Source organism: Procambarus clarkii, chromosome 88 (genome assembly GCF_040958095.1).
Source record: "Procambarus clarkii isolate CNS0578487 chromosome 88, FALCON_Pclarkii_2.0, whole genome shotgun sequence".
Lineage (NCBI taxonomy): Eukaryota > Metazoa > Arthropoda > Malacostraca > Decapoda > Cambaridae > Procambarus > Procambarus clarkii.
In genome coordinates, this window is record NC_091237.1 from 15,639,241 (window position 1) to 15,666,880 (window position 27,640).

General features: G+C 41.0%; 1 protein-coding gene across 10 annotated transcripts; it reads left to right on the forward strand.

Annotated features, from left to right (window-relative positions):
* Window positions 1-174: 174 nt before the first annotated feature.
* Window positions 175-27,640, forward strand: LOC123745852 (uncharacterized). Of its 10 annotated transcripts, none has more exons than XM_069317560.1 (14): window positions 180-267; window positions 2,337-2,505; window positions 2,742-2,918; window positions 3,914-4,025; window positions 5,092-5,165; window positions 5,442-5,681; window positions 9,749-9,940; window positions 14,163-14,372; window positions 14,708-14,789; window positions 14,955-15,129; window positions 15,934-17,236; window positions 18,720-18,994; window positions 24,660-24,890; window positions 26,499-27,640. In XM_069317560.1, exons 8-14 carry the CDS (start codon window positions 14,222-14,224, stop codon window positions 26,802-26,804), a joined length of 2,523 nt encoding a protein of 840 aa, XP_069173661.1. In that variant the 5' UTR covers window positions 180-267; window positions 2,337-2,505; window positions 2,742-2,918; window positions 3,914-4,025; window positions 5,092-5,165; window positions 5,442-5,681; window positions 9,749-9,940; window positions 14,163-14,221; the 3' UTR covers window positions 26,805-27,640. The 10 variants fall into 10 exon arrangements, with proteins under 10 accessions (XP_069173655.1, XP_069173661.1, XP_069173657.1 ...); XM_069317556.1 differs by having other exon boundaries at window positions 9,749-9,846; XM_069317559.1 differs by having other exon boundaries at window positions 9,749-9,846; window positions 18,720-18,934; window positions 24,663-24,890.

Consider the following 27,640-nt stretch of genomic DNA (forward strand, 5'->3'; position numbering starts at 1 on the left):
TGCGGCACCTCGCCATCTCTAGTCTCTCAACACATACTCCGTTTCCAACCTCCACGCCAATGTATAAAATTAAAATAGACATTTTATTGAGGAGATGTGCAAGTGGAAGTTATTCGTTGGGTACTTCAGGGGATGATATATGTAAACAAAGGTATCGAGCACTCTGGCCGAGATCCAGCATGGCGGCGTGAGGTTTGAGCGTTGGGAAGATGCTCTCCTTCCCGGCGAAATTTGTGGCTCTTCTTTTGATGTTCTGCCTTCTTGTTTGTAAGGATTCTTCATGCTCCAACATCTTTCTCGCATCAGATAGCATCGCAGCCATTGCAACTCTCAGCAGTGTTGTGAAATGAGCGAAAGTACGCCCCGAAAAAAAGTTGCATCATAGTCAACGTGATGTCAATTTCTACGGAGGCAAGAATGTTGATGTATAACTGATGTTCTATAGTTCTAACTTTTAAACAAGTAAATTGAAATCTGAAGAAATATTCTTAGATGTCTTAGGAAAACTGTCGACACAGCATAAAACCATGTCGCCACAATGTTTACAAATTATAACTAAAATACATCTCTTAGGAAATATTGAACAGAATTATACCCGATTTATTGCATATATTGAAGTATAACATTTATTATCTAAATTCCATATCACAGTCAAGTAGTCTTGGGCCTTGCATGAGCGTCTAAGAGTTCCTGCAGAAGCAACATGTAGAGACTAGTGAAAAAGACTAAGAAAACAATTTGCTTACTTCCACATATACTGAGTTAAATGCAATACAGCTACCTGAATTTCCCTGAAGGGTCTCTATTTCTCTAGTGACCTTGGTGAGAACAGGAAGCCGGCGGCTTGTCAAGGGTTCCCCTTTTGTCCTGAATTATTTTATTGAACTTGACCTTGAACTGTAGCAGTGGTTTTGCATTTACGGCTTCGGCGGGTAGGCGGTTCCATGGGTTTATATCTTTTTATGAAAAAAACCATCTCCTATTCTCTCCAACAATCTAACTTGTTGAACTTGAAAATGTTCCTTGTTTGTATTGCATCTGACATTTTAAAGAAGTGATCATTATTAGCCATTGATACACTGAAAAATACAAGAGGAGCAGTAATTTTGTTTAAAAACACTTGAAAACCCATCATTTAAAATATATACTGGGAATTATAATGTAGATTATTAATAACATAATGATATATATATATACAGAGCAAGTTTCAGAATCTCTTTTGCAGGAGTACCGTCTCATATTGTCTAATATGATAGACAAGGTAGCCGAAACTAGGACTAGGACTTGAACTAGGCCTTTGAAATCTTTTTGATAATTATTTACTTAGACCTTGGTATCTCAAGATCTTGTCAAAGTCACACTACAATAAGAACTTGATCTGACAAGAACAATCGCTGCAATCAAAGAGTTATGGTATGTTATGAAAATCCTTAGGAACAATGGGAGACCTTTGGCAAGCCGCTGGCTTCCTGTCCCCGTCGAAGCCACTCTAGGGAGATAGTGGCCCTCGGGTAAATTTAGGTACGGGTAGCACCAAACAATCAACCAGTATGAGTGACATTGTAATTGACAGTGATAGGCTGTGGGATATCACTACTTATGACAGATAATGAATCTCCCAATAGTCAGCACTCCATTTGTAAACTTAAAAAAGTAAAGAGCGTGAATACAGTAACACTGTACAACCCGTCCTCAGACCAAGTCCATTCTATCCAGCAGTTGACCCCAAATACGCATTCATCAATTTTAACACTGTTCATTCAAAACAATTGTTCTCAAATATAAATTAATATTATTAAATATTAGCATATTGTGCATATTTAGGCACTGATTAAGTTAGGTTAGGTGTTTAGGTTCTGTTGCCGATTATTTGTATTTGTAGTACGTGGGTGCATTTACAGCGTTGTACTTCGAAAACAAAAAAAATCGTCAGCGAAGCACTTGTTCCGGAAGTGTTTGGACGTCATCAGTTGTAGGTCGTGTGTAAATCGTTTTCATTCATAAACAGGGGGTTTGGCAGGAGCATGGAATGGATTCTGGGTCTTTGTTTAGAGGACGGGCTGCAACCTGGTTACCTGGTTGATGGGGTTCTGGGGTTCTTCTACTCCCCAAGCCCGGCCCGAGGCCAGACTTGACTTGTGAGAGTTTGGTCCACCAGGCTGTTGCTTGGAACGGCCCGCAGGCCCACATACCCACCACAGCCGTCCTAACACTAGGCTGTTTAAGGCAGTGGCCGTCCTCCCGAGACGCATTCATGAATTTTAATGTACTGTGTATTAAAAATTGATTTGTTCTCATATAAAAATTAATATTATTATACTTTCTACTTTCATGAGGAAAACGAAAATTGTCACTCAGCTTTAGAAATATCTTACGTTCAAGTTCAACCAATATAGACTACTGTAGTAAGGTGCAGAACATATCCACATTAAACTTGGCCCAGGGGTGATGCATGATATCCGGATATGATAACGACTAACCAGAAATGTAATACATTTTTTACAAGTAAGTATATATAACTATATAAATTGTATATTTATTTTAAAATTAATAACTTATTGACCATATGCAACCTCTATACGAATAAGTCGTTATATTTTTTTGTATAATACGATAGACATTGACATTAATATACAGTATAAATCGCTGCATTTTGGATTGCAATTTTATAGAAAACGCTTCAAGTTTGTAAAACTTGAATAGTTATGGTTTGCCTAACAATCGACGTATTTGTATTTCAGTGATGACAACGCCTGCTGCCACACTATAGGCCTACTACTCACGTCTGCATTTCCTGTTGCAACCTGTTCCCAGGCTAGGCTCATTCAAACGGCGATCAACCCCCCCCCCCCCCAATGACGCATTCTTCAGTTTTAGCGTACTATGTATTCAAAATTTTGCAATTGCTCCAACATAAGGTAATGTTACATTATGTGGGTAGGCTACACTATTAATGTGGGTACCATGTATTAGTAGTCATAATGTGGGTACCATATATTAGTAGTCATAATGTGGGTACCATATATTAGTAGTCATAATGTGGGTACCATATATTAGTAGTCATAATGCGTGTTCACCCTTCATATAGTAGTTATAATGTGTGTATCCCACACTATAGCATTCATAATGTAGGCACCCTATACAGTAGCCACACCCTCTCCATCACACCAGTGCTAAATAGCCCCGTCGATTCCAGCGCTTGGCCCCAGGCCAAGTTCTCATTCTCCCTCCCAGCCAAGGTCGCTAGATATAGCGTCCTCCAGTACCCGCATATCAAGCATGCTTCCATTATTACACCCTTGCCATCATTCATTTTTCAGAACCTTTTATCTTGTATAATGCATAAACTTATAATTTCTTGAAGATTGCATCTTAGGTGTTTCATATTTATAAGGACAGTCTTAAGTTTACTTTGGTCTGCTACTGTACTATTCTCCGAGTATTCTAATATATGGTAGATAAACTCCACATTTGTCTTCCTCATTAGACAAACACCTTATGACAGTCCGCAGTATTTTTATCCGTAATAAAACCAAAATGATTTTGGTCTTTTGGGTGGAAATTAATATGGAGCTGCCTCGTATGGACCAGTAGGCTTTCCACAGTTACTGTTGTTCCTAATATAATGTCATATATAATATGTTCTTCTATCCTTCCCAAAACAGTAAATTTGTCACTTTCAATGACAGCAGTGACAGTTCATCGTATATTATTACCTCACGTATTTGACACAAATATTGTGTCTAAATTCGCGAGGAAACTCGTCATTCTTTGATAAACTGAACAAAAAGTATGTGAGCTGGCAGATCAAGGCGTGTCAGTTTGTACGTTTGGTTGATGTAACACACATCTGTTACTATTTTGTTTTATTCTATTACAGGACATGTCTGGCTTTTGTTTTTTCTTCACACAGATGGGTCCAGGAGCAGACGCCTTCTGACTTCTGTTAGCAGGCTGAGAGTTTTCCGTTTCCATAGCCTATTAGTTTCCCCTGGAACGCGAGCCGCCAATCAGTTAAAAATCAGGTAGCCAATTACTGTTGGGTGAGCAGGGGCTGACTGTTAAGGATCGCTGCCCAGGAAAGGTTACAGGTGGGGGGTCTATGCATTAAACAAGGGCGTGACACAGCGATGTGCGCCTTACTTGATCATATTAAACTGCTGGATCTGGCCAGTAAGTAGATGGGTGACCCGAAGAATAGCTTCGCCCCTTGCTAGCAGTCTGGTATTTCCAAAGCACTCAAATACAACCTGGTAGATCATATTGAGTGGCATTCACATACACACCCCAGCCCGTTCTCTCAATTTGTCACTCCGTCAAAAATGCAACTGTTTTGCCTAACTAGAAACCTACTAAGCTAAGCCCCAAACCAACACAAGCCTATGTATTAAAATTGCATGCAGAGTGTGTAGCTGGAGGTATGGTATATTATATAATGCCTGCGAGAGAGTAAGATGATAATGACAGCTATTCTTGGTATACAGTGTAGCTAGCGTGTGATAGATACGCTGATAAAAGGTTACAATACTCCCGTGAAAGTCTTTCACACTCTCTCTATCATATTGTGATGGCAACACTCCCAACTCCTTGCGATACGCGCGTGCACTTACACCCAAACACTTACACACGCACCTTATCCCCCCCCCCTCCTCACACTCTTACACACCCCATATGCACCCACCCTTACACACACACCTACACATTCCCCCCTCCCCTATACAATTTTAAATTAAGAGCAACATTAAATTTCTATCGCATTGCATTATTCTAATCGGCTAAATTACCTCTCAATATGAATTATTATACATTCTTAATATTTCATAACATTTGGTGGCCTTACTAGGTGTCGTGCAAGTCTGTGGTAAAATAAGTGGTGTTATATTGCCATTATGTTAATTATTCTAATCTAACCTTCCTCATTTGGACGGCCTCATCAAATTATCAGTGAAAATTCAACTTAACTTATCAGTGTGTGAGTTACGCGCACCTGACAACTGCTGACAGTGTGTGTATATTCAGTAAAGCTGTCATTGAGTGTATTAAATAAAGCTGACAATGTAGGTATTTAAAAAAGTACTTTTTTTTTTTTAGTGTCGGCCTCCATCTGTAACTGAAACTTCTGCGCCTCCAACTCAAGACGCTTCAGTGCTGAATAAAACGACCAGGTAACCTGGGGCCAGATTCAAGAAGCAGTTACGCAAGCACTTACGAACCTGTACATCTTTTCTCAATCTTTGGCGGCTTTGTTTACAATTATTAAACAGTTAATGAGCTCCGAAGCACCAGGAGACTGTTTATATCAATAACAACAGTTAATTGGGAAGTTTTCATGCTTGTAAACTATTTAATAAATGTAACCAAAGCCGTCAAAGATTGAGGAAAGATGTACACGTTCGTAAGTGCTTGCGTAACTGCTTCGTGAATCTGGCCCGTGTCCTCAGACTATGCTCGCCAAAGCAGCGGCTAATTCTCAAGATGAATTCATTAAGTCTACAACCCGTCCACGTCATCAAGGACGAAATACTAGCTAATCCAGCCGCCAATTCCCTATTTATGAGTGAAAAACACTTCACACACAAGCGGACGATGAGTCACAATAAAGGGGTTGAAGATATGATGTCCAAACTACTCAATTAAGAAACGACGACGTTTTCACCAGTCCCAGACCATTATCAAGTCGTGTGAGTACCCATAAGTCATGATTTACATACCAATTAAAAATCTGAGTTCTCGTATGCGTATTGCTATAATTAAGAATTTAAGATGATGTATGACATTCTCATATGCAAATTAAGCAGTCTCTACAGCTTACTGACTAATCTGCATATGCTTATATTATTTACTTTAACCAACATTTCCATTCTCAAGATGCGAATATGGCGTTTCAATCTTAATTACTGTATGACTTGCTAGTATGTAAATTAACGTATGCAAATTATGATAGGTTACTTAAAGTAAGTTACGGCAAACTACTCCGTAGCATCAATAAACCTGATTGACTTCAGTAAAGCTAACAGGAATGCGAATTCAAATCAGTGTTCAATGAGAAAACTGATTAACTGCCGCAAAATGCAATACAGTATTGACTTCATCTCACTTATTTGGCATTTTCTGTTTCTCAGTATTTTGTAGGTGGTGTCATGGCGGGTCGCTTCGTTCCCCATAAGAGATACGCACCCGCCCTGAGCTAGTTAGTCGGGAAGCATCGGAGATTCTTGCATATAATTAACCTTTTCAGATGAAATAAAAAGAACCCGAGGCATTTTGTTGACATATATGAAATCTTGTAGAGTAACATTAGGCTATCGATATTTAATCCTTGAATATCCTAGTCTCCGGCCTGCTAGGGGTTAGGCAATGCCAATACTCGGTCAGCTGGTGTGTGTGTGTGTGGATTAGGCAACTTGCCAGTGTTTTAGGGAGGCTTTAGGTCAAGGAACAGATCAAGGTTGTCTGAGAGAGTGCGTTAAGATGCACTTGGTCTCATTTTGCCGTTCACCCTCTTGTCCATGTGCTCTTGTCTTCCTGATGGAGCCACAGTGTTGTCATCGAGTTGATTTTCTTATGTTGTCTTATTATTGATTATCAAGAATCTTATTAATCTCAAGAAATCATCTCAAGATGTTGTTATCTACATACTGTCGTCTCTATTGTCATCCATATATTGTTGTCTCTGTTATCATCCGTATATTATCGTCTCTGGTGTCATCCTTCTATAGTCTTTCATCGTCCGTACTCCACTTCCTGTTATGTACTCACGCACCTGTCGTTGTCCATCTGTTATCCTCCATACAGTGTCCCGTTGCTGTCAGTGGTTTGGTGTTGGGACTAAGACCTGTCAACCGCCGGGGGGTTGTAAAGGCCATTACAATACTTTGCTGACAAGTCAGCAAGGATTGATTGATTGTTGCCGCCGAAGGCGGCTAGTTTATTGTGCACCCCATACTCATCCTGTGAGCGGTAGCGCAAAAGCATTACATAGGGCACAAAAGGTCTTTATCAGACCCCATCTTAGATTATTACATAAGCAATTTCTTCTATCCTTCACACCTTATAGTTACAATGTCAGCTAGTTACAGAGAAAGTGCTATTTCAAGAGCTACATATTTACAGTAAGTCATCATACATTAATGGTAGGTCTTGTCGTTAATACATAATAGTTTGGCCAATGGGGATATTACAGAGTCATAGGGGAGCTTCTGTTTATTATTAGTCCTCACAATACACTACTTGTTTCTGAATCTCATATGTCGTTCATCTACTGGAAGCGAAATGTGGGTACAGTGCAAGGATTTCAGGTAATTTATCCATGGTAATAAGATAGGTTGCCATATCATACAGAGTGAGCTTAGATTTATCTCTAAAAGGCTCAATTTTACAACAATCCAAGATATAGTGTTCGAGTGTGTGTCCCTGTCTATGTCCACACACCTTACACTTTACTTCATCTAGATCCCTATACAAGCCGAACTGCCAGAGATACTTGTAGCCAAGTCTTATACGAGCTGTGACAACATCTGTTAGTCTACTGACTGTTACTTGCCCCATACACATGTTTTACTTCACACATTTCATTGTGATGAACAATGGACCTGCTAGTTCCAGTTTGCACTGTTCTACTTTCTTCAAATCCATCCAGGAGTTCTCGTCTAATGACACCTTTAAGGGACCTATTTGATAACTCAAGATTCCGTTCAATACTGTCTTTATTTACTGCAGCCTTAGCAAGGGCGTCAACTTTGTCATGTTCCTGCATGCCACTGTGAGCAAGGACGTTCTCAACTGTCCGGGATTAAAGTAAACTTTAAAGCCTGAATACCCCTAGAGGAAGGGGGAGGGTTACCTTTCGGTATACATATGTATCCCTAGTTATTTTGGTATACATATGTATCCCTAATTACTTGTATTAGTTAATATAAAAAGAGAAACACTTTTATTATGGATGGCAAATCTTTCAATGAAATTAACTATAAATTTTATATTTGAACTCAAGAATTATAGATAAAATACATTATTATTTGCCTCAAAAAATATTCTTCCAGCTGGAGATGAACAACAAAGTTTATTTCTCTAGATTATTTGTATAAACAGTACTACTGATTTTCTTATACGAGACGCCCTTGAGCTCCTCGAAACCATATACATGTCTGGCATTGTAAATTTTGTATCATATAAACAAAAATGGTTCACTCGGATTAACTGCAAATGAATAAGAGATTACAATGGGGCAGCGCCAGATATCAGCCTCCTACACTAGCGCCCAAAAGCATTGAACTCCGATAATAAATAACGGATGAAATATTATTGCCAATGATGAGAAGCGGGAAGGTCGGATCTGTAGCGGTCTATCGCTTCGGAAAGAATCCACTCTCGGCCACTCTCTCGGCAGGTGAGGACGTCTCTAGAGCTCCTCTGTAGGTGTTGGCAGGTGAGGACGTCTCTAGAGCTCCTCTGTAGGTGTTGGCAGGTGAGGACGTCTCTAGAGCTCCTCAGTAGGTGTTGGCAGGTGAGGACGTCTCTAGAGCTCCTCAGTAGGTGTCGGCAAGTGAGGACGTCTCTAGAGCTCCTCAGTAGGTGTTGGCAAGTGAGGACGTCTCTAGAGCTCCTCAGTAGGTGTTGGCAGGTGAGGACGTCTCTAGAGCTCCTCAGTAGGTGTTGGCAAGTGAGGACGTCTCTAGAGCTCCTCAGTAGGTGTCGGCAAGTGAGGACGTCTCTAGAGCTCCTCAGTAGGTGTCGGCGAGTGAGGACGTCTCTAGAGCTCCTCAGTAGGTGTTGGCAAGTGAGGACGTCTCTAGAGCTCCTCAGTAGGTGTCGGCAAGTGAGGACGTCTCTAGAGCTCCTCAGTAGGTGTTGGCAAGTGAGGACGTCTCTAGAGCTCCTCAGTAGGTGTCGGCAGGTGAGGACGACTAGAGGTCTCTCAATGGGTGTTGGCAGGTGAGGATTACGCTTGGAGAATAAGACAAATTCATAAAAGCGATAAACCTCTCACTGGAACGCTGCCAATGGGCCCGAGCAACGCTTCCAAATAGACTCAGTGGGTATGGTTATCCTTGTCTCCTGCTGGTAGTGAGTAAGTGGGGTCAGAGTTTACTGGGATTCAAATTAATACAAACAGATTCTCTGGGATAGCCTTATAGTGGCGAACTTTACCTAAAAATGCTGGACACAGCTCTCAGAAAATATATAACACTAGATGCGTAACTCTTCAAGCTCCTCATTCTGAGGATTTCTTATTAGCTGTTCTTCTGGGCGCTTAATAATTATGTTTCCCTTGACGTTATCGCCCATATCTTCACCGAGCACAGGCAGGACGAGACGTTTAGGTACGTTTCCTTTCACCTGATGCGTCTGTTTATCTTGCAGTAAATAGGTGCATAGGACTGAAAACTGGTGTGGACTGCAGGTGAATGGGAGACCACCAGTCATTAGGTAGAGGGGAAGGACTGGTAGATATACAGCAGTCAGAGACCGAATATGTATCTTGTACGTTGTATGAATCTAAATATATATCACAAGAAACAATTAAATAGGGGCACCGGGTCGACCCGGTGCCCCTATTCAATAAATATACAGATACAGTATACAATAAAATATAAATATAGATATCAACATTAATATAAAATTACAAATAATAGATAGAAAGTGCATTTATATCAGAAACTCCATAGCTCTGTAAACAAATACTTGTTTACACTGCTATGGAGCTCCAACTTGCTCCAAAGCTCCATCTTGCAAATCTTGTGAGCAGAATGTGTGGTTCGGGACCCCGGAGGCTGCAGATGATGACCGCCACAACACACCAGCTGCTGCTGCTCCTGCTGCTGGGAACGTTACTTCCTGTCCAGTGTAAGACGATCCTTCACCTCGCTCACTCTTCTCTTAGTGCAGCACCACTAGGCACCCTCTGGCCTGTACCTCAGTGTTGGACTCTGCTAAGGAGGTAGGATCTAAGACCTGAGAAAAGTATGCAATCCTCGACGCATCGTTTCTCTCTTTTTTTTTTTAACTTAACCTAACCTAACTTAATGTAACGCCACTTAAGCAACCTAACCCAATCTAACCTAACCCAACACAAACTAATCTAACGCAACCTAACATATTCAAACCCACCCCAGCCTAATTCAATCCAAACAACCTAACCTAACCCAACCTAATGTTAGCTAACCTGAATAAGAGATAAATGTTTATATATATATATATATATATATATATATATATATATATATATATATATATATATATATATATATATATATATATATATATATATATATAACATACAAATATATATCATCAAGAAGGGCCTCATCTCAGCTCAGTGCCCAGCAGAGAGAGAACCTCGCATCCTAGGGGACCAAAATCCGGATGACCCCGCACTTCGCCCTGATGGCATCACTATATACACTTGGAAAAGGGGCGGGCAAACAGTTGGTGTGGGACTACACATGTGTACCCACCCTGGCTGACACCTATGTACACTTCAGTGCTGATCAAGCAGGTGGGGCGGCCAATCACAGGGAAATAGCAAAATCAGTCAAATACAGGCGATTGGAAGGTCAATACACCTTTCTTCCCATAGTGTCTGAGAAGCATGGCCCCTGGGGCAAGAGTGCCTTGGGATTTCTCAAGGAATTGGGTTCCAGGCTCATTGACGTCACCAGAGACCCAAGGGCTGCCAGTTTCTTGTTTCAGCGTCTCAGTGTGGCGATCCAGGTGGGAAATGCCTGCTGCTTCCTCGGTTCCTGTCTGGAAGCGGAGTTTCAAAAGATCCATAACCTTTAAGCACTTTTTGTATCAACCCATGTATATCTTGTAACCATTAAATACATAATAAAGCAAAAAAAACACAAAAGGGAGGGGGTGGTAGGAGAAAAGCACACAGAAACTGTATTGGAGGGGACCTAAACATTCCCTCTAATGCGTTATGTGTGGTTTCCTCCGAGGGTAAGGGTCCCCTTCTTTCAGCCAGAGGTGATACTTCCCTATATATATATATATATATATATATATATATATATATATATATATATATATATATATATATATATATATATATATATATATATATATATATATATATATATTGTGTGTGTGTGTGTGTGTGTATGTGTGCAACAATAATATATAACACTGATCTATTAAAATGCAGAATAACAGGAATTGAAATGATAAGTAACAGCTGAAGTGCTTTCAGGTTGTTATCTTTAGGAGCTTGAAGATGCTGAACAGTGTATTACATTGTTGCTGGTGCAATAATGTAATACATCGGTGGAGGGGTAACAATACAATACATATGTTGCTGATGAAACAATACAATACATCTGTGGAGTGCAGCAATACATCTGAGGAGTGCAACAGGTCAATACACCTATGGAGTGCAACCGTACAATACACCCGTGAGTGCAACAATGTACTGGCTTCCGCATGACGGCTGGAGAATGTGATCAGGCTAGTCTGAGGTAATAGCCAAAGCTTGTGCCAGGGTCAATGGCACTCAGTCACTGGGTGCCAAGTACTGACTCACTCAGCTGGTGGTGGTTGTGTGGGGGAAGGGGAAAGGGGGCCATGATAGCAGGGAGGTGTGGTTCAAGTTCAAGTACGTTTATTGAGACTAAAATACATATCAAAGGGATAGAGTAGCTTAGGCTATTTCTACCCCCCTTCCTTTTCCTGAGGCGTCCTGAGCACCGCTCCTGTGCCAGGTAAGTCCACTACGGGCTCACCAAAGTCCATGCTACTTGGAACTTGTTCCGAGTAGCTGAATCTATAACAACAACAACCCGAGGCGTGGTTGTCTAGTGGTTGTTGTGGTGGTGGGTTGTGGTCCCAGGGTTGAACCGAGAGAGAAAAAAAAGAGGTCGTCCCACCGTTCCTTGACAACAAAGTCCTCGGAAGTCACTATTAGAAATTTTTTCTAAGCAGTCAGGAATGCCTGAAACGCTACCTGTGCAGCGAGCTTCAAATTAACATAGCAGTGTAATATGATTTGTGTAGCTGTGTAATATGAAGTAGAAGTTGCCAGAGGCCCCACTCCTAATCGATGGTAAAAAGATTGAGCGCAAGACATTTCGGAAATTACGGGCATTCTGCTCACTGGCAGTGATCAATATTAGACACTGTTAAAGACCCATTTTGTGATCATTATTCATATTCATCTTGAGTCTGCAGACGCTACATTTACAAATTGAGATTTCGTGCATTCTTCACATCAGGCAGCGAGCCAGCTTTGTGAGTTCCAAGATACGTGGTCGTACACTACTCACTCGTGGTCGTACACTACTCACTTGTGGTCGTACACTACTCACTCTTGTGGTAGAAGTTTGTGCTAATCCCTTCCGTTTGTGGTAATCAACATTCGTGTGGAAGTTATGCTGCACTATTTTGAATATAAAAACAATATTCCTTTCGAGATAGGCTATGTATTTCTGGCGAGTAAATTAGATTATTACAATATTTTCAAATAAATGCCTAGAAAAGTATTTTTGCAAAATTACGGCTCATTTGGACTCCCACTGATTATAATTTATTCAGTGAAGATTTTTGATTGGAATCAATTTTCGTGAATACATTATTTGTCATTACAGATTTCGTTATATTGATTTGATTTATGTATGAGTTACCGAGAGATATCGACAGAAATTGTCTTCATTATTATTCACGATAGTGAATTGTTATTAGTGTATTTCTGGCATATAGGGATAAGTGTATGGTTAATACGCCGAGTTTAGAGTGAAAGTAGCCTATTACTCGGTGCCTGGGTCGACCCCGAAAAGATTATGCCATGGGGGCTGATTCACGTTAAAGGGGGGGGGGGGGGCAATGGGGCCAGCCCTTCCAATCAGCCTATGACAGTCCCTCCAACCTATCACCTGTCTCCATGCAAAGTTGGGTGAGGCTATTCGCTCTCTGTTATTACAGCCTGGCTGTTATTGATGCTACGATATGACCCTAATTATACATATTGTTGCTGGGAGTTGGGGAACAGGGTGTTCATCTGTGATTTGGCTGCGTTTGCAATGTACAGTTAGATGTGAGTGTATTCTAGACCCCTGGCCTGTAGTCATGTTATTGTGTGGCGTAATAGTTTAATTTACAGCAGAACGAGCGTGTAATTCGCATGTCGTGTTCAGTCAGTTATACAACCAGTTTCTAATTACGTTAAGAAAATCTACCTCGTCGCTAGTGCATGCCGCTCACATCTTCTTTTGTTAGTCTGACTGTTTTTGCTTCCTCATTTACGTCTTTCGGTACCTGATATGACAGAAAGTCAGTTATTCACTCAGATTGCGAGTTAGGAAGATATATATATATATATATATATATATATATATATATATATATATATATATGTATGTATATATATATATATATATATATATATATATATATATATATATATATATATATATATATATATATATATATATATATATATATATATATATATATATATATATATTTATATATATAAAGAAAAGTATAATTTTTAGGAATGTACAGATTGTGGATGAGCTGGGACGGCTCTGATGATTCCTTCACAGTTGGGATAATTCAACCTATTTCGAGATATTTAACAACGGGCTAGTACTTAACATTCAGGTGTTCATTGACCCTTTACATTGGCCGGCTATACCACCCGATAGACAGAACTCCATCAAAAGTACTAAACACCATGCCTATTACGGTGACTCCAAACTGTGTATTTTGAAAGTGAGTGGCAGAAGAGTTGGACTTACATATACAGACCCCCTACGCTAGTCATGCTAAAGTCTTCAAGGAACCCTAGCCACGGAGAGGCAGCGCCTGACACAGCTCAGGCAAGCTAACTTGAGGAAGTTTTTATCAACAGTTCACTACCGCCCGCAGGATATAGGTAGCAGCTGCATAATAAATTAACTATACTAAAGCAGTTGTGAGCTATATAGCTCTATGCAGGCGATGAGTCACAATAACGTGGCTAAAGTATGGTCCAGGACGGACCGAAACGTCGTCGTCCCTTCACCTTCTAGTGTGTGGTCTGGTCAACAGCTATATAGCTCCTTGAGATATCGCATTAGGCAGTCGAATGTGTTCTAAACCATCATTACCCATCTTCATCTCATTCCTCACTCCTACCCACCTCTCCACCGCCCACATGTTACCTATACAACCTGTCCTTCCAGACGGGGAGAGCATCCAGGTGCTGGAGTTCCAGAAGGATGGAGTGGCGAGTCTGTCAACAATGGCGGTGTACAGAGGCAAGTTGGACCGGGCCTGGAGGATGGCCTCCCTGAGCCTCTGCTGCCGCTTCAAGCTCTTCTTCCTACACACCAGAGCCACCGTACTCCAGCTCGGGGACACAGTCGACGACCGAGGATTCCAGTTCAGGGCCGGTAGGACGACGTGTCAAGTCAGTCAGGCAGTTGAACAATGAGTAAACAGGCAATTCGCCAGATAGGTAGTTGAGGATATTGACAGTTAGCCAGAAAGAGAGTTGAGGAAACTGTCAATTAATTAGGCAAAAAACAAGGCTTTACAGGCTCATACAGCGAGTCAATAAGTCTGTACCAGTCAGTTATTCACTCAGATTGCGAGTTAGGAAGATATAATGAAAAATATAGTATTTCATTATTAATAAGTCAGAGTGAGAGACACAGGGATCAGATCAATACACTCTTAGAGCTGAGCCACACTAAAGTTAGGGTGATGACTGGAGTGGTCTCAACAGAGTTATGGCTGGACCGCGTGAGGATTGTCTTGGCCCACCGCTGGCAGTTCCAACTTCTCCACACCAAGCTCAGGACCTTCAGGTGCGTATCGTTCGGAATGAAAGCGCCCAATTCTTTGTTGATAATGTGCTTCTTGTTTGGTCTTTATGTGATCTTGTAGTGGCAACACAACAATCTCGTCTTCCGCTTCTCTAACCCCCCACCCACTCACCTACCCCTCACTCACTCTCACTCTCTCTCTCTCAGGTGGTACCAGCTGTGCCTCACCTACGACCACCTGGAGCACGCTTACAACACCTTCATGAACGGGGAGCTGGTCTACGAACTCACCTACAACGTGGAGGGTGAGATCTATGGCGACAACGCTCGGCTCGGCCAGGGGGACCTCCCTAGTGAGAGCTTCAGTGGCGCACTTTCCCAGGTAACTCGGCTGGCCTTCTTCCGGGTCGCGCAAACTGTTCTTGGCGGGGCGTGTGTACTCACCTATTTGTGCTTGCGAGGGTGGAGCTTTGGCTCTCTGGTCCCGCCTCTCAACTGTCAATCAACTGGTGTACAGATTTCTGAGCAGTGTGTGTGCGAGAGAGAGAGAGAGAGAGAGAGAGAGAGAGAGAGAGAGAGAGAGAGAGAGAGAGAGAGAGAGAGTGAGAGAGTGAGTGAGTGAGTGAGTGAGTGAGAGTTACTTAGTTCGATCCCATCGAACTACCTGAATACTTCCTGGTGGATACATGCTGTTCTTATATTATTGTGATGGTGAATGTCTGGGTTATCTCTTAAGACGTCCATACACGCTAAGCCTGCGTGTTGCTGGCTTGTCATAACATCAATTGATCACCAAAATCTGTACTAAAATCATTCACTCTAACCGTATGCAGATCAATAAAAACAAACTAATAAATAAATAAATTTAATCACGGTTTGAGATCATTTTGACTCACATTTGTATTATTTATAAAGAAATGGCTCATAGTTTTTATCAAAACTAATATTGAAATAAATTTGATACTCATCAACAATCATCCTCTGACTAGTTCGGTCATTATTAACCTGAAATATTGTGTTTAATTTAAAATGCCAATTCTGATTAAAGGAAACACATTTTCTCTTGATCTTATCAAATATTTTCACCGATTAGCATTGAAATATCTGTAATATATATGCTGCTTACCTCATTATACATAATCTTCGATCATTTTAACACGTTATTATTTCATGTTTACGTTCGCAGGTAAATATGTGGGACTCTGTACTGAGCAGGAACGCCATAGCTAGCATGGCTGCGTGTAAGAGCGATCTTCAGGGTAACTACATCTCCTGGGAGGCCGGGTGGGAACTTCATAACGTCACAGAGTACGACGCCTCTGTGGAGTCCTTCTGCCAGCCCAGTACATACACGAATTACTTTGGGTTCCCTGAATTGCCACAGGCTCACGCCTTTTATATATGTGAGGCATTGGGCTCTCATCTGCCTCTGCCAACCACAATGAAAGAGGTGACCTTCTGGTACAACCTTTCGTACCAAGTGTGGCCTCATCAGGACAACTTGACCTTGTGCAGTGACTTCCTGTGGTCTTCCATCACTGATGCCAACCACGACGGGACTTGGGTCACTCACTACGATAACGCCCTCGCTCCTACCGTGGCCTGGAAAGTTGGCGAGCCCAACGGCTTGGTCTATGAGAATTGCGCCGTGATTGAAAAACTCGGCTTGTCGGATATTGTCTGTGCCACGAGCAAATGGTGCGCGATATGTGAATTTTCTGATCTGCATGTCTTCACCTTGTTAGGTACTTGTGAGCTAGAAGAACACAACCTCAACTTCATCGCCTACCAGGAAGGTCTGGGAGATCTTTATTTCAAGGGATATGGAGCGTACCACATAAAGAAGGTGGAGGGAGAATGGTTGTGGATCAACGTGGTAGAGAACAAGACTCTGGCCAGACTAGACGTCGACGCGCCCTTCAACATGCCCATGGGCCGTCGGGTCTGGCACCTCGAGTCACCAGTGTGTAACCAACGAGAAGGTCCGCGGACCCTGGTGCTCACGCCTTGCGGACCGGACAGTTACTCTTGTGATGACGCCACCTGCATCCCTCACCAGAATCGATGCGACCAAAAATACGACTGTCTGGACCACAGTGATGAGGTCGCCTGTGAGATCATTGGAAAGCCTGAGGATTACAAGGAAGATATACCTCCACTGCCGGGCAGTGATAAAGTGGGCACGAGTCTACCAATAACTGTCAACGTGACAATCGAGTCCATCACCATCCATACCACCCAAATGACCATGCAAATGTCATACAAGATTCAGATGATTTGGTTTGACAATCGTGTCGTTTATCGTAACCTGAAGACTAACGAGACCTTCAACAAGGTGAATTACACGAGCATGTTGAGCCTCTGGTTACCGACCTTGAGGTTCGTCGGTACAGAGGGACATCGACACACGACGGTAGACCAAGAAGCCTCACTACACGTCCAGCGACTTCGCCCTCCGAACCGAAGGGACAACACCGTCCCCCGCGAAGGTAGAGTCCAGGCTCCTCTTAGTGTAACCTTTCCTTTTGTTTGCTGCCTTAGAAAATTCAGTTTCAAATGACTGGATATTAAATAATTGTTTTACAGACATTTTCAATCTAGAATTTCAGGCTATATTAAAATTTGACAATTAATTATAAACTAGCTGAGGCATCCAGTGTACAGGGACCACATCTTCACAACACAGTGTTGATCACAGTAACATATTCATTACTACTATGGCTAACCCTCCTGGAACCAGGCGTTCACCAAAAGCCAAATTTCCTGGTGTAGATAGACCTCACATGCACAGTGAACAACAGTGTTCACAGTCACACAAGTGTTCACAGTCATAACAGTGTACACGGTCACAACAAACGCAGTATCTTCTAGTGCACAGTTCTACGCACGATCACCATTATTGTAACATATTGAGACCAATAGTCCTGACTCCCCAGGGTTCCCACCAACATTGAAATTCGCGGGTTATGCAACCCGTCGTCAGGCTGTGTTCATTCCATCCAGCGGCCAACCCCAAAGACGCATTCATCAATTTTAACACGTTGCTTATTCAAAATAGGCATTTTCTCATATCAATTAACATTATATATTAGCACATTGAGTATATTTAGGTGTAGATTAGGTTAAGTGTTTAAGCTCTGTTGGTAATTATCTGTATATTGTATTTGTAGTACGTTAATGAAGCATTTACAGGCTCGCTGACAGAGGTCGTCAGCGAAACACTATTCGAGAAAAATTTTAACATAAGCTAAAAGTTTTACGTGAGTCGTTTTTATTCATAAATGGGCGGTTTGGCGGGTGTATGGGAAGGAAACTATCAGGAGAAAGCGCCAAGCCATTACGACTATATAGCACAGGGAAGGGGTCAGGATAAGGATTTGGGATAGGACGAGGGGGAAGGGAATGGTGTCCAACCACTTGGACGGTCGGGGATTGAACGCTGACCTGCATGAGGCGAGACCGTCGCTCTACCGTCCAGCCCAAGTGGTTGGGCGGTAGAGTTGGTGGGAATGGACTTTGTTTACGAGGACGGGCTGGATGAGGACAGGTTCCCATCCTCTTATAGAGTGCGTACTTCTTTTCCCATGTTCGAAGCTGTCCTCTCATAATGCTTCATTCACATATTGTAAATTACCAATAGAACCAAAAACACCTTACGTAATGTACCTTAGGCCTAACAATACACAAAAATTTTGTATATAATATAAATATATATGTATGAGAAAATGTATTGTTTTATATATTACAGAAAAAATTAAAGAACGCACATTTGTGGACGGCTTCAAATTAAACGAGAATACACTAAGAATCGTTGTTATATAGATAGTTTTTTTTATCGTCATTGATGACCTTATGTTACTTAAACTCAATTGCAAGTTAATACAGCACTGAAGATAATTATGACTGTAAATCACCTTATATATTTAAACCTCTATGGGTCTTGTTAATGAAAATTGTTGGTGCTTTTCGCAGTGGACCTGTTCTCTGGTGAGGAGAACTCTCTGATCCTCTCCAGGAAGTACACCACCGCCTTCACCTGTGACTTCGACCTGGTGCTCTACCCTTTCGACGTCCAGTACTGCGACATGCGCTTCCGAATGCTTTCCGGCTCCAAGGACTACCTCATTTTCGAGGAGGCGGCATCCTCCGCCACCTACCATGGCAGTACCCTGCTGCTGGAGTACGAGGTCTGTGGATACACATTTCCAGATGTTGTAGACACTTCTGAAGATAAGGATAATCAAGAAGTAAATATATTAAAGTTAAGCAGCTGAGTGAGAAACTGGTAGATATATATACGAAAGAAAGAGTTAATATTGTTCATGGAGAAAGACACTGTACGTATGAATCTTTTTGTCATGTGAGATGTATACAAGAAATGCTAAGTTCAGAACACCAAGGAAATGTGTGTGTGTGTATATGTGTAATTACCTAAGTGTAGTTACAGGATGAGAGCTACGCTCGTGGTGTCCCGTCTTCCCAGCACTCTTTGTCATATAACGCTTTGAAGCTACTGACGGTCTTGGCCTCCACCACCTTCTCACCTGTGTGTGTGTGTAATTACCTAAGTGTAATTACCTAAGTGTAGTTACAGGATGAGAGCTACGCTCGTGGTGTCCCGTCTTCCCAGCACTCTTTGTCATATAACGCTTTGAAACTACTGACGGTCTTGGCCTCCACCACCTTCTCACTTAACTTGTTCCAACCGTCTACCACTCTATTTGCGAAGGTGAATTTTCTTATATTTCTTCGGCATCTGTGTTTAGCTAGTTTAAATCTATGACCTCTTGTTCTTGAAATTCCAGGTCTCAGGAAGTCTTCCCTGTCGATTTTATCAATTCCTGTTACTATTTTGTATGTAGTGATCATATCACCTCTTTTTCTTCTGTCTTCTAGTTTTGGCATATTTAATGCTTCTAACCTCTCCTCGTAGCTCTTGCCCTTCAGTTCTGGGAGCCACTTAGTAGCATGTCTTTGCACCTTTTCCAGTTTGTTGATGTGCTTCTTAAGATATGGGCACCACACAACAGCTGCATATTCTAGCTTTGGCCTAACAAAAGTCATGAACAATTTCTTTAGTATATCGCCATCCATGTATTTAAATGCAATTCTGAAGTTAGAAAGCATAGCATAGGCTCCTTGCACAATATTCTTTATGTGGTCCTCAGGTGATAGTTTTCTATCTAGAACCACTCCTAGATCTCTTTCTTTATCAGAATTCTTTAAAGATTTCTCACATAATATATAGGTTGTGTGGGGTCTATGTTCTCCTATTCCACATTCCATAACATGACATTTATTAACATTAAATTCCATTTGCCAAGTGGTGCTCCATATACTTATTTTGTCCAGGTCTTTTTGAAGGGCATGACAGTCATCTAAATTTCTTATCCTTCCTATTATCTTAGCATCATCAGCAAACATGTTCATATAATTCTGTATACCAACTGGTAGATCATTTATGTACACAATAAACATCACTGGTGCAAGAACTGAACCCTGTGGTACTCCACTTGTGACATTTCTCCATTCTGATACATTGCCTCTGATTACTGCCCTCATTTTTCTATCAGTCAGAAAATTTTTCATCCATGATAGAAGCTTACCTGTCACCCCTCCAATATTTTCCAGTTTCCAGAACAACCTCTTATGTGGAACTCTGTCGAAAGCCTTTTTTAGGTCCAGATAGATGCAGTCAACCCAACCATCTCTTTCCTGTAATATCTCTGTGGCTCGATCATAGAAACTGAGTAAATTCGATACACAGGATCTTCCAGATCGAAAACCATACTGTCTGTCTGATATTATATCATTTCTCTCTAGGTGTTCTACCCATTTAGTTTTGATTAGTTTTTCCAATACTTTCACTATTACACTTGTCAATGATACAGGTCTATAATTGAGGGGGTCTTCCCTGCTGCCACTTTTGTAGATTGGAACTATGTTAGCCTGTTTCCACCCGTCTGCTACGATTCCTGTACACAGGGATGCCTGAAAGATCAGGTGAAGTGGAATGCTGAGCTCAGATGCACATTCTCTCAGAACCCATGGTGAAACGCCATCTGGGCCAGCTGCTTTGTTCTTACCGAGCTCCTTGAGCATTTTTTCCACTTCGTCTCTAGACACCTCTATGTGTTCTATGTTGTTCTCTGGAATTCTTATTGTATCTGGTTCCCTAAAGATTTCATTTTGTACAAACACACTTTGGAACTTTTCGTTTAGTGTTTCACACATTTCCTTTTCATCTTCCGTGAATCTATTTCCCATTTTCAACCTCTGAATATTATCCTTTACCTGCAATTTGTTGTTTATGAATTTATAGAATAGACCTGGTTCTGTTTTACATTTGTCCGCAATCCCTTTTTCAAAATTTCTTTCTGCCTCTCTCCTCACTGCCGTGTAGTTGTTTCTCGCATCTTTGTATCGCTGGTATGTTTGGGGGTTCGGCCTCTTCCTGTATTGATTCCATTTTTGTGTCTTTCGGTCTCTAGCCCTCTCGCAATTTCTATTGAACCAATCCTGTTTCCTAGTTCTGCATCTCTGTTTTGGTATAAATTTTTTTGTGCCTTTATCATATATTTCACAAAACTTGACATACATCTCATTCACTTCCTTGCCTAGCATCAAGTCTGTCCAATTATACTCACTAAAAAAATTTCTAAGGTCACCATAATGTCCTCTCCTGAAGTCTGGTTTTTCAACTGCTTCAACCTCCTTATTTTCTTCCAGCTTATAACGCATTGCATACTTTATTCCCAAAAAGACATGGTCACTTTTACCCAAGGGAGGAAGGTACTGAATGTCAAATATCTCTTCCTCCTTCCTGGTAAATATCAAATCTAGCATGGAGGGAACGTCCCCTTCCCTCATCCTCGTAGCTTGTTTAACATGTTGATACAAGAATGTTTCCAGGATGAGGTCTACAAATTTACAGGTCCAAAAATCTTCTGTTTTAGCTTCATATGCTTCCCAGTCTATGGATTTCAAGTTGAAGTCACCGACTATCAACAGTCGTGATCTATCGTTATCCGCTCTCGCTATAATCTCTCTCATTATTGTTATAAGACCTTCACGTTTACTATCTAGCTCCTCCTTTGACCATGTGCTGCTTGGCGGTGGACTATATGCATTTATCATCATTAGTTTATCATCCTCATAGCAGATCTCTAGTGCTATTATGTCAACTTCTTGTGGATTGGCAGTCATTATTTCCTTCACCTTTAGGTGTTCTTTTACCAGCACAGCAACGCCACCGCCTTTCCTAATTTTTCTGTCCCGTCTCCAAATTGAGTAGCCCCTCGGGAATATGACCTCATTTAAAATTACATCTTCAAGTTTTGTCTCCGTGAGTGCAACAATGTCTGGTGTCTGCAGCTGTATTACATCACTTAACTCCAGTATCTTCGATCTCACTCCATCTATGTTGGTGTATGCAATCTTCAGGAACTTGTTCCCCCTCTCCTTATTCTTCACTCCCCCTCTCTCTATTGATTTTGTTGGTTTGCCTTTATGTACCACTTTACTGGTTTGCCTACCCCTATCACTTTGTAGAAAAAAGAATTTATTTCTTCTTCATTCCTGCTCTCATTTAAATGTTTTGCCTCGGCGAGGTTCAGTTTCAGCTTCTCTCTATCTTCTTTTGAAAGATCTCGTCTTAATGACCACCCTTTCCCATCCTCATCCCTTTGCAATTTTCTAGCATTCCTTAGTACTTCTTCCATCTGTTTGGCACCGTTTAGGGTGATCCTCAAAGGTCGATCTTTCCCTTTTACGTACCTGCCTATTCTCCTGTAGTCGCACACATTCTCTCTGTTTGTAAGACCTTCCACGAGGCCAACAATTTTATCTACTACTTTAGCTTCTTCTACAGCTCTTTCTGACCTAGATGTTATCGCCTTTTCTTTGCAGCCAAAAATGATCAGGGACTTACTCCGATCAACTGTGTTTTGCACCAACTTCGGGTTAGATGCCAATTCTTTCCTCACTTCTAGCCTAATGTTTGTTTTATCTTGGTTGCTGCAGTGTTTGACTTCCTTTACTGCTTCTTCTATTTTTTCCTTCTCCTTGGCCACTTGTGCATAAGTGAGTTGCATATCTTTCTTGCACTGTTCTATTCCCTGTGTAACTTCCTCCATCTGTGCTGACAAAAGCTGTTTCTCCTGTTGAATTTCCTTGCCTAACCTATTGTAGTCATTTATGTTTAAATTTACTTTAACTTCTTCCAAAGCTATTTTTAAGAGTTTATTTTCTTCTTCCATGGCTTTGCAATTTGTTTCCAATTGATTCTTATCCTTGCGCAAGTCTTTCACTAAACCCTCAAGACATAAAACTTTGCTATTCAAATGGTCATTACTTTCTTTCAATTTACTAATTATTTCTACATGAGAGTTCACTATAGTATCTAAATTTACCAACTTGTTATGTAGACTACTAATATCAATGCTTTCTTCATTGAATCCCTCAAAATCAAGCTCTGTTTTGTTTTTCCCCTTGCCAGTGGCCATCTTGAATGTTCTTCTCTGCACTGTAAACACTAGGGCAACTTTTTCTCATCCGATTTTTCACTTCCCTTAGCACTTTCCTGTTATCTCACCTATTTTTCAAGAGCACTATACCTTTATGTTCTCTGGGACACCACTCACTACCATCAACCTGTACTACAATACTTAGGATTGTTGAAATATGCTGGAGCTCCTCTGCTGCAAGTGTTGACCCTAGGGGTGTCACCTTTTGAATTGTGTGTGTGTGTGTGTGTGTGTGTGTGTGTGTGTGTGTGTGTGTGTGTGTGTGGAGTTGGAGGCACTGGTAGATGAGTGAGAGGAAGTGTATGGTGGGGGCGAGGAGGTGACAACACCAATTGGTGACAGTAATAATATTATTCTGGATACAAGGTAAATAAGAGACAAAAGGAAGAAAATGGGAGTTTTGTGAGAGTAAATGTTATATGAAGAAATTATTTAACAAAAATAGAGAGCAAGTGGGGGAACAATAACAAAAAAATTAAAGAAATTCTCTCACAAAACATTTTTTTTAAAGAAGCAATGATGTACGACAGGAAGAATTATATGCAGATATATAGGAATATTAAGGACATACACGGAAGCATGCTATGTAACGAAGATGGCACTAGAAGCAGACGAAGAAAATGATGTTTAGAAAGTAATGAATGGACGTGATGAATGAGGTGCTAATGTGACCATGATAATATGTGATGGACTGAGGAGAGAACACGATAGTATGCCAGCTGACGTATCTACGGAATGGGTGAGTGTATCTGCCAGGAAGCTCAGGAACGTGGGGAAGATGCAAGTATTGATGTACAAGTTACGGAAAAAAACTCAGTTTGGAATGGATGTGGATAACATGGCAGAAGGCCCCCTGATAGTAGTAATGTGCCAAAGAGTTTGGTGAGATTGAACCTCTCTATACATAGTAGCAAACACAGCAAGAGAAGGAATTATTGAGGTTTTGTTCACTTTGTTCACAAAGTGTTGTGGGCAAAGTGAGTGGCAGAACACACGATTTTCCTGAGAAACTGATCAGTGATGAAGACGGTGGATGCCGTGGTAGAAGACAATGTGTAGACAAGATAATTGTCTTCAGACTGCTTGTAAATTGTTGGAGTGTGGTGGTGGTGGAGTTGGTGGGGCTGTTGGAGTGTGGTGGTGGTGGTGGTACTTGAGTTTTGTTGACGTGATCGGAACGGGCTGGTATAAGTACTGTATTTTGAGTGAAATAATGGATGGACGAATTTTATTTGTAATTATGATTTAATACCAAACTTTGTACTATTATATTCATGGTTTTCATTTTCTGCTGATGTCTCCCGCCACTATGGGAACGGGTTAATGAGTATGTAATTATGTCAAAAGCTAATTCATTTTTTGAAAGTTTATCTTTTTCTTTCTAAAGCAGATCAAGCAGCCAAAGCTTTTCTACGACAACAGTAAAGAGTTCAGTGAGATGCTGGTTGAGATCACACTCCACAGACGCGCCGGTTATGCCATCCTGAACATCTACACGCCCTCCTTGATCCTCCTAATGATCAGCTATGTCACTCTCTTCTTCCGTCCCCACGTCCTTGAGGCGCGCATCATGACCACCCTCACAGCCCTCCTGGTCTTGGCTACACTCTTCGCACAGGTGAGACACAGCTGTGAATATTCACACACCTGCCGGAACAACCGTGGACATCTTCAAGGGAAAACTGGACTGTTTTCTAAGAGAAGTTCCGGATCAGCCGGGCTGTGGTGGATATGTGGGCCTGCGGGCCGCTCCAAGCAGCAGCCTGGTGGACCAAACTCTCACAAGTCAAGCCTGGCCTCGGGCCGGGCTTGGGGAGTAGAAGAACTCCCAGAACCCCATCCAGCAGGTATCAACCAGATACCTGCTAAAATCAGCATCAGCAGGTGTGATTAATCCCCGGTGGGATTTAGCGCTAATAACAAACACAACTTTGAAAACGAATTATGTATAAGAAAATATGTGTATTTGTAACCGCGAATCTGGTCCTTCTCGGCTTCACTGCTCGTGGTTCATTAGCGATATGTTTCTTAATGTAGCGTTTATCATCAGCCTAACCAAGGTGTTGTAGTGTTGAGTTGAGTGCTGTGATTTGCGTCAGTGTCACGAACGAGGCTTAAATGTATGTATTTGTGTATGTAGGTTATTTTAGCACTTTTAAAAACACTACAATCACCTGTGGTTGATTGTTCAAATAATTCACTCAACTATATATATAACAGATCTCTAACGCTGTCCATGGAGGACCAAACAACATATATATATATATATATATATATATATATATATATATATATATATATATATATATATATATATATATATATATATATATATGTATATATATGTATATGTATGTATATGTATGTATGGCATTGTAATTGTATGGCCACGTCAATGGTAGGGGAAAAACCCACTCACTCTTCTCCAGATGTAAACAAAGGCTTGCTTGTATCTGTGGCAAGTGATTTTCACCTGATGATAATAATAATGAAATTTAAATGCATAAAATATTATCCCTGGGTTATATTACATTTACATGATACAGCATTGTAGTGAAGATGTTGGTATAATTCAAGTTCAAGTATGTTTATTGAGACGAAAGAAATACATCTCAAAGGGATAGAGTAACTTAGGCTATTTCTTGCCCCCTCTATTTCAAGTCCCTCAAGGGGCGCACAAATTCAGTGAGTACAAATAGACAAATCACAGTACAAGAATCCCATTTAATATTTGCAGGTTAATATAGTAAGCACCGTATATAAGTGTTACACTCTTGGGACAAAATTCTTGTAGCTCCTAAGTATACTGTCTATCATACCATTATCACACATCCAAACAATTTGATGTGGTACACTAATGGGTATAATGATATATAGCCTCGTCAAAGGGGCATATAGTCGTGTGAAAGACATGCTAAGTATATAATATTATATCCCACTGCTTAACAATTCCATTCCGTTGCACTGTGTACTTTCTCCCTTGTTCATAACTGATGTATATGTAACTTTATTCACCTACCCTCTACTTCACGCAGACCCATCGAGTAGGGTTGTTGAATTACGGAGCAAATTACCGGGTAACATAGACGTGGGTCCGATAGATTGTTTCAAGCGTAGGTTATACACATATACGAGTATGGGTGGATATAAATAGGATCTACCTCACGTGGGTCATAAGCTACTTCTGTAGTTTCCTTTGTTGTGTTTTTATCATTCTCATTCTCAGGCCTCTGAGACGCTGCCCAAGACGTCGTACGGCAAGATGGTGGACGTGTGGCTCCTCTTCTGCATCGTCATGAGCTTCATTATAATCATCTTCCACACCATGATTGACCAAAGCCTCAACAAAGCCGAAGTGTTCCCTCCTGCAGCGCCGACGAAGGTGTGCCCGCCTCTCGTCAACAGCCTCACTCCACCCGACACCACCAGCCTAACCGTCTCCTCCAAGAGCCTCATCCTTATCTCTCGCTCTAGCCTCATCGTCATCTTTGCTGTCTTCAATATTATCTATTGGTCGTATATATTTGGGTAATCTGCCAGTGTGTTCTCTCGATTTGTCACGCCGTAAGAAAGGCATCTGTTTGCTTAACCAGAAAGGTACAAACCCAAGCATCACACCTAACATAGAGAGCAATGCACGGAAAACGTCAGCTTTAAAGCTCTTCAAGTTATGATTAAAACGTCGTATTTTCATTGATTGGTCGATTCCGCTAAAAATGCGATGTATTAAGTGAGAGGACAGGTTGTTACGAGCTTATGGATTGAATAAGATATAAATGGTAAGGTTATTTGATTGTACGAAATGGTTGATATGTCTGAGGCTGGTACTTGTTTTAATTATTTCTTGATCTTTGAAGGCTTTCTATCTCCTATACTTTGTCTCGAGATTGTTATTTTCTAGCTGTTTGACTTTGTATCAAGCAAGAAGAGTCTTAAATGTTTGTGATGAGACTGTTATCAACGATGATAGCTTATTCAGATATATTAATAATAATATAATAATACTAATTTATTTGCAAGTAGGTACAATGAGTTGGTGAGATTACATAGGATTGATATTTTTACATTCATGAAAGCTACTAACATGTATAGTGTTTCTTGTGTTTGGGGCATATATATTCATATATGTTGTTGATGAACTGTAACTCTGTAGCCTAGTGGTGACTCGTGGTATAAATGTCATATATATATATACATTAATTTACAAAGGAAAGACTACATTACATAGAGTTTATATAATTATCAATAAGCAATGTTTCATATCACCACAGAGCATGAGCCTTAAACCCCAAATGTTATACAGTACTTTATCCTGCCTCTTTCTTGCATTTTATGTCAATATAAAACATTAAAAACCCTTTAAATCCA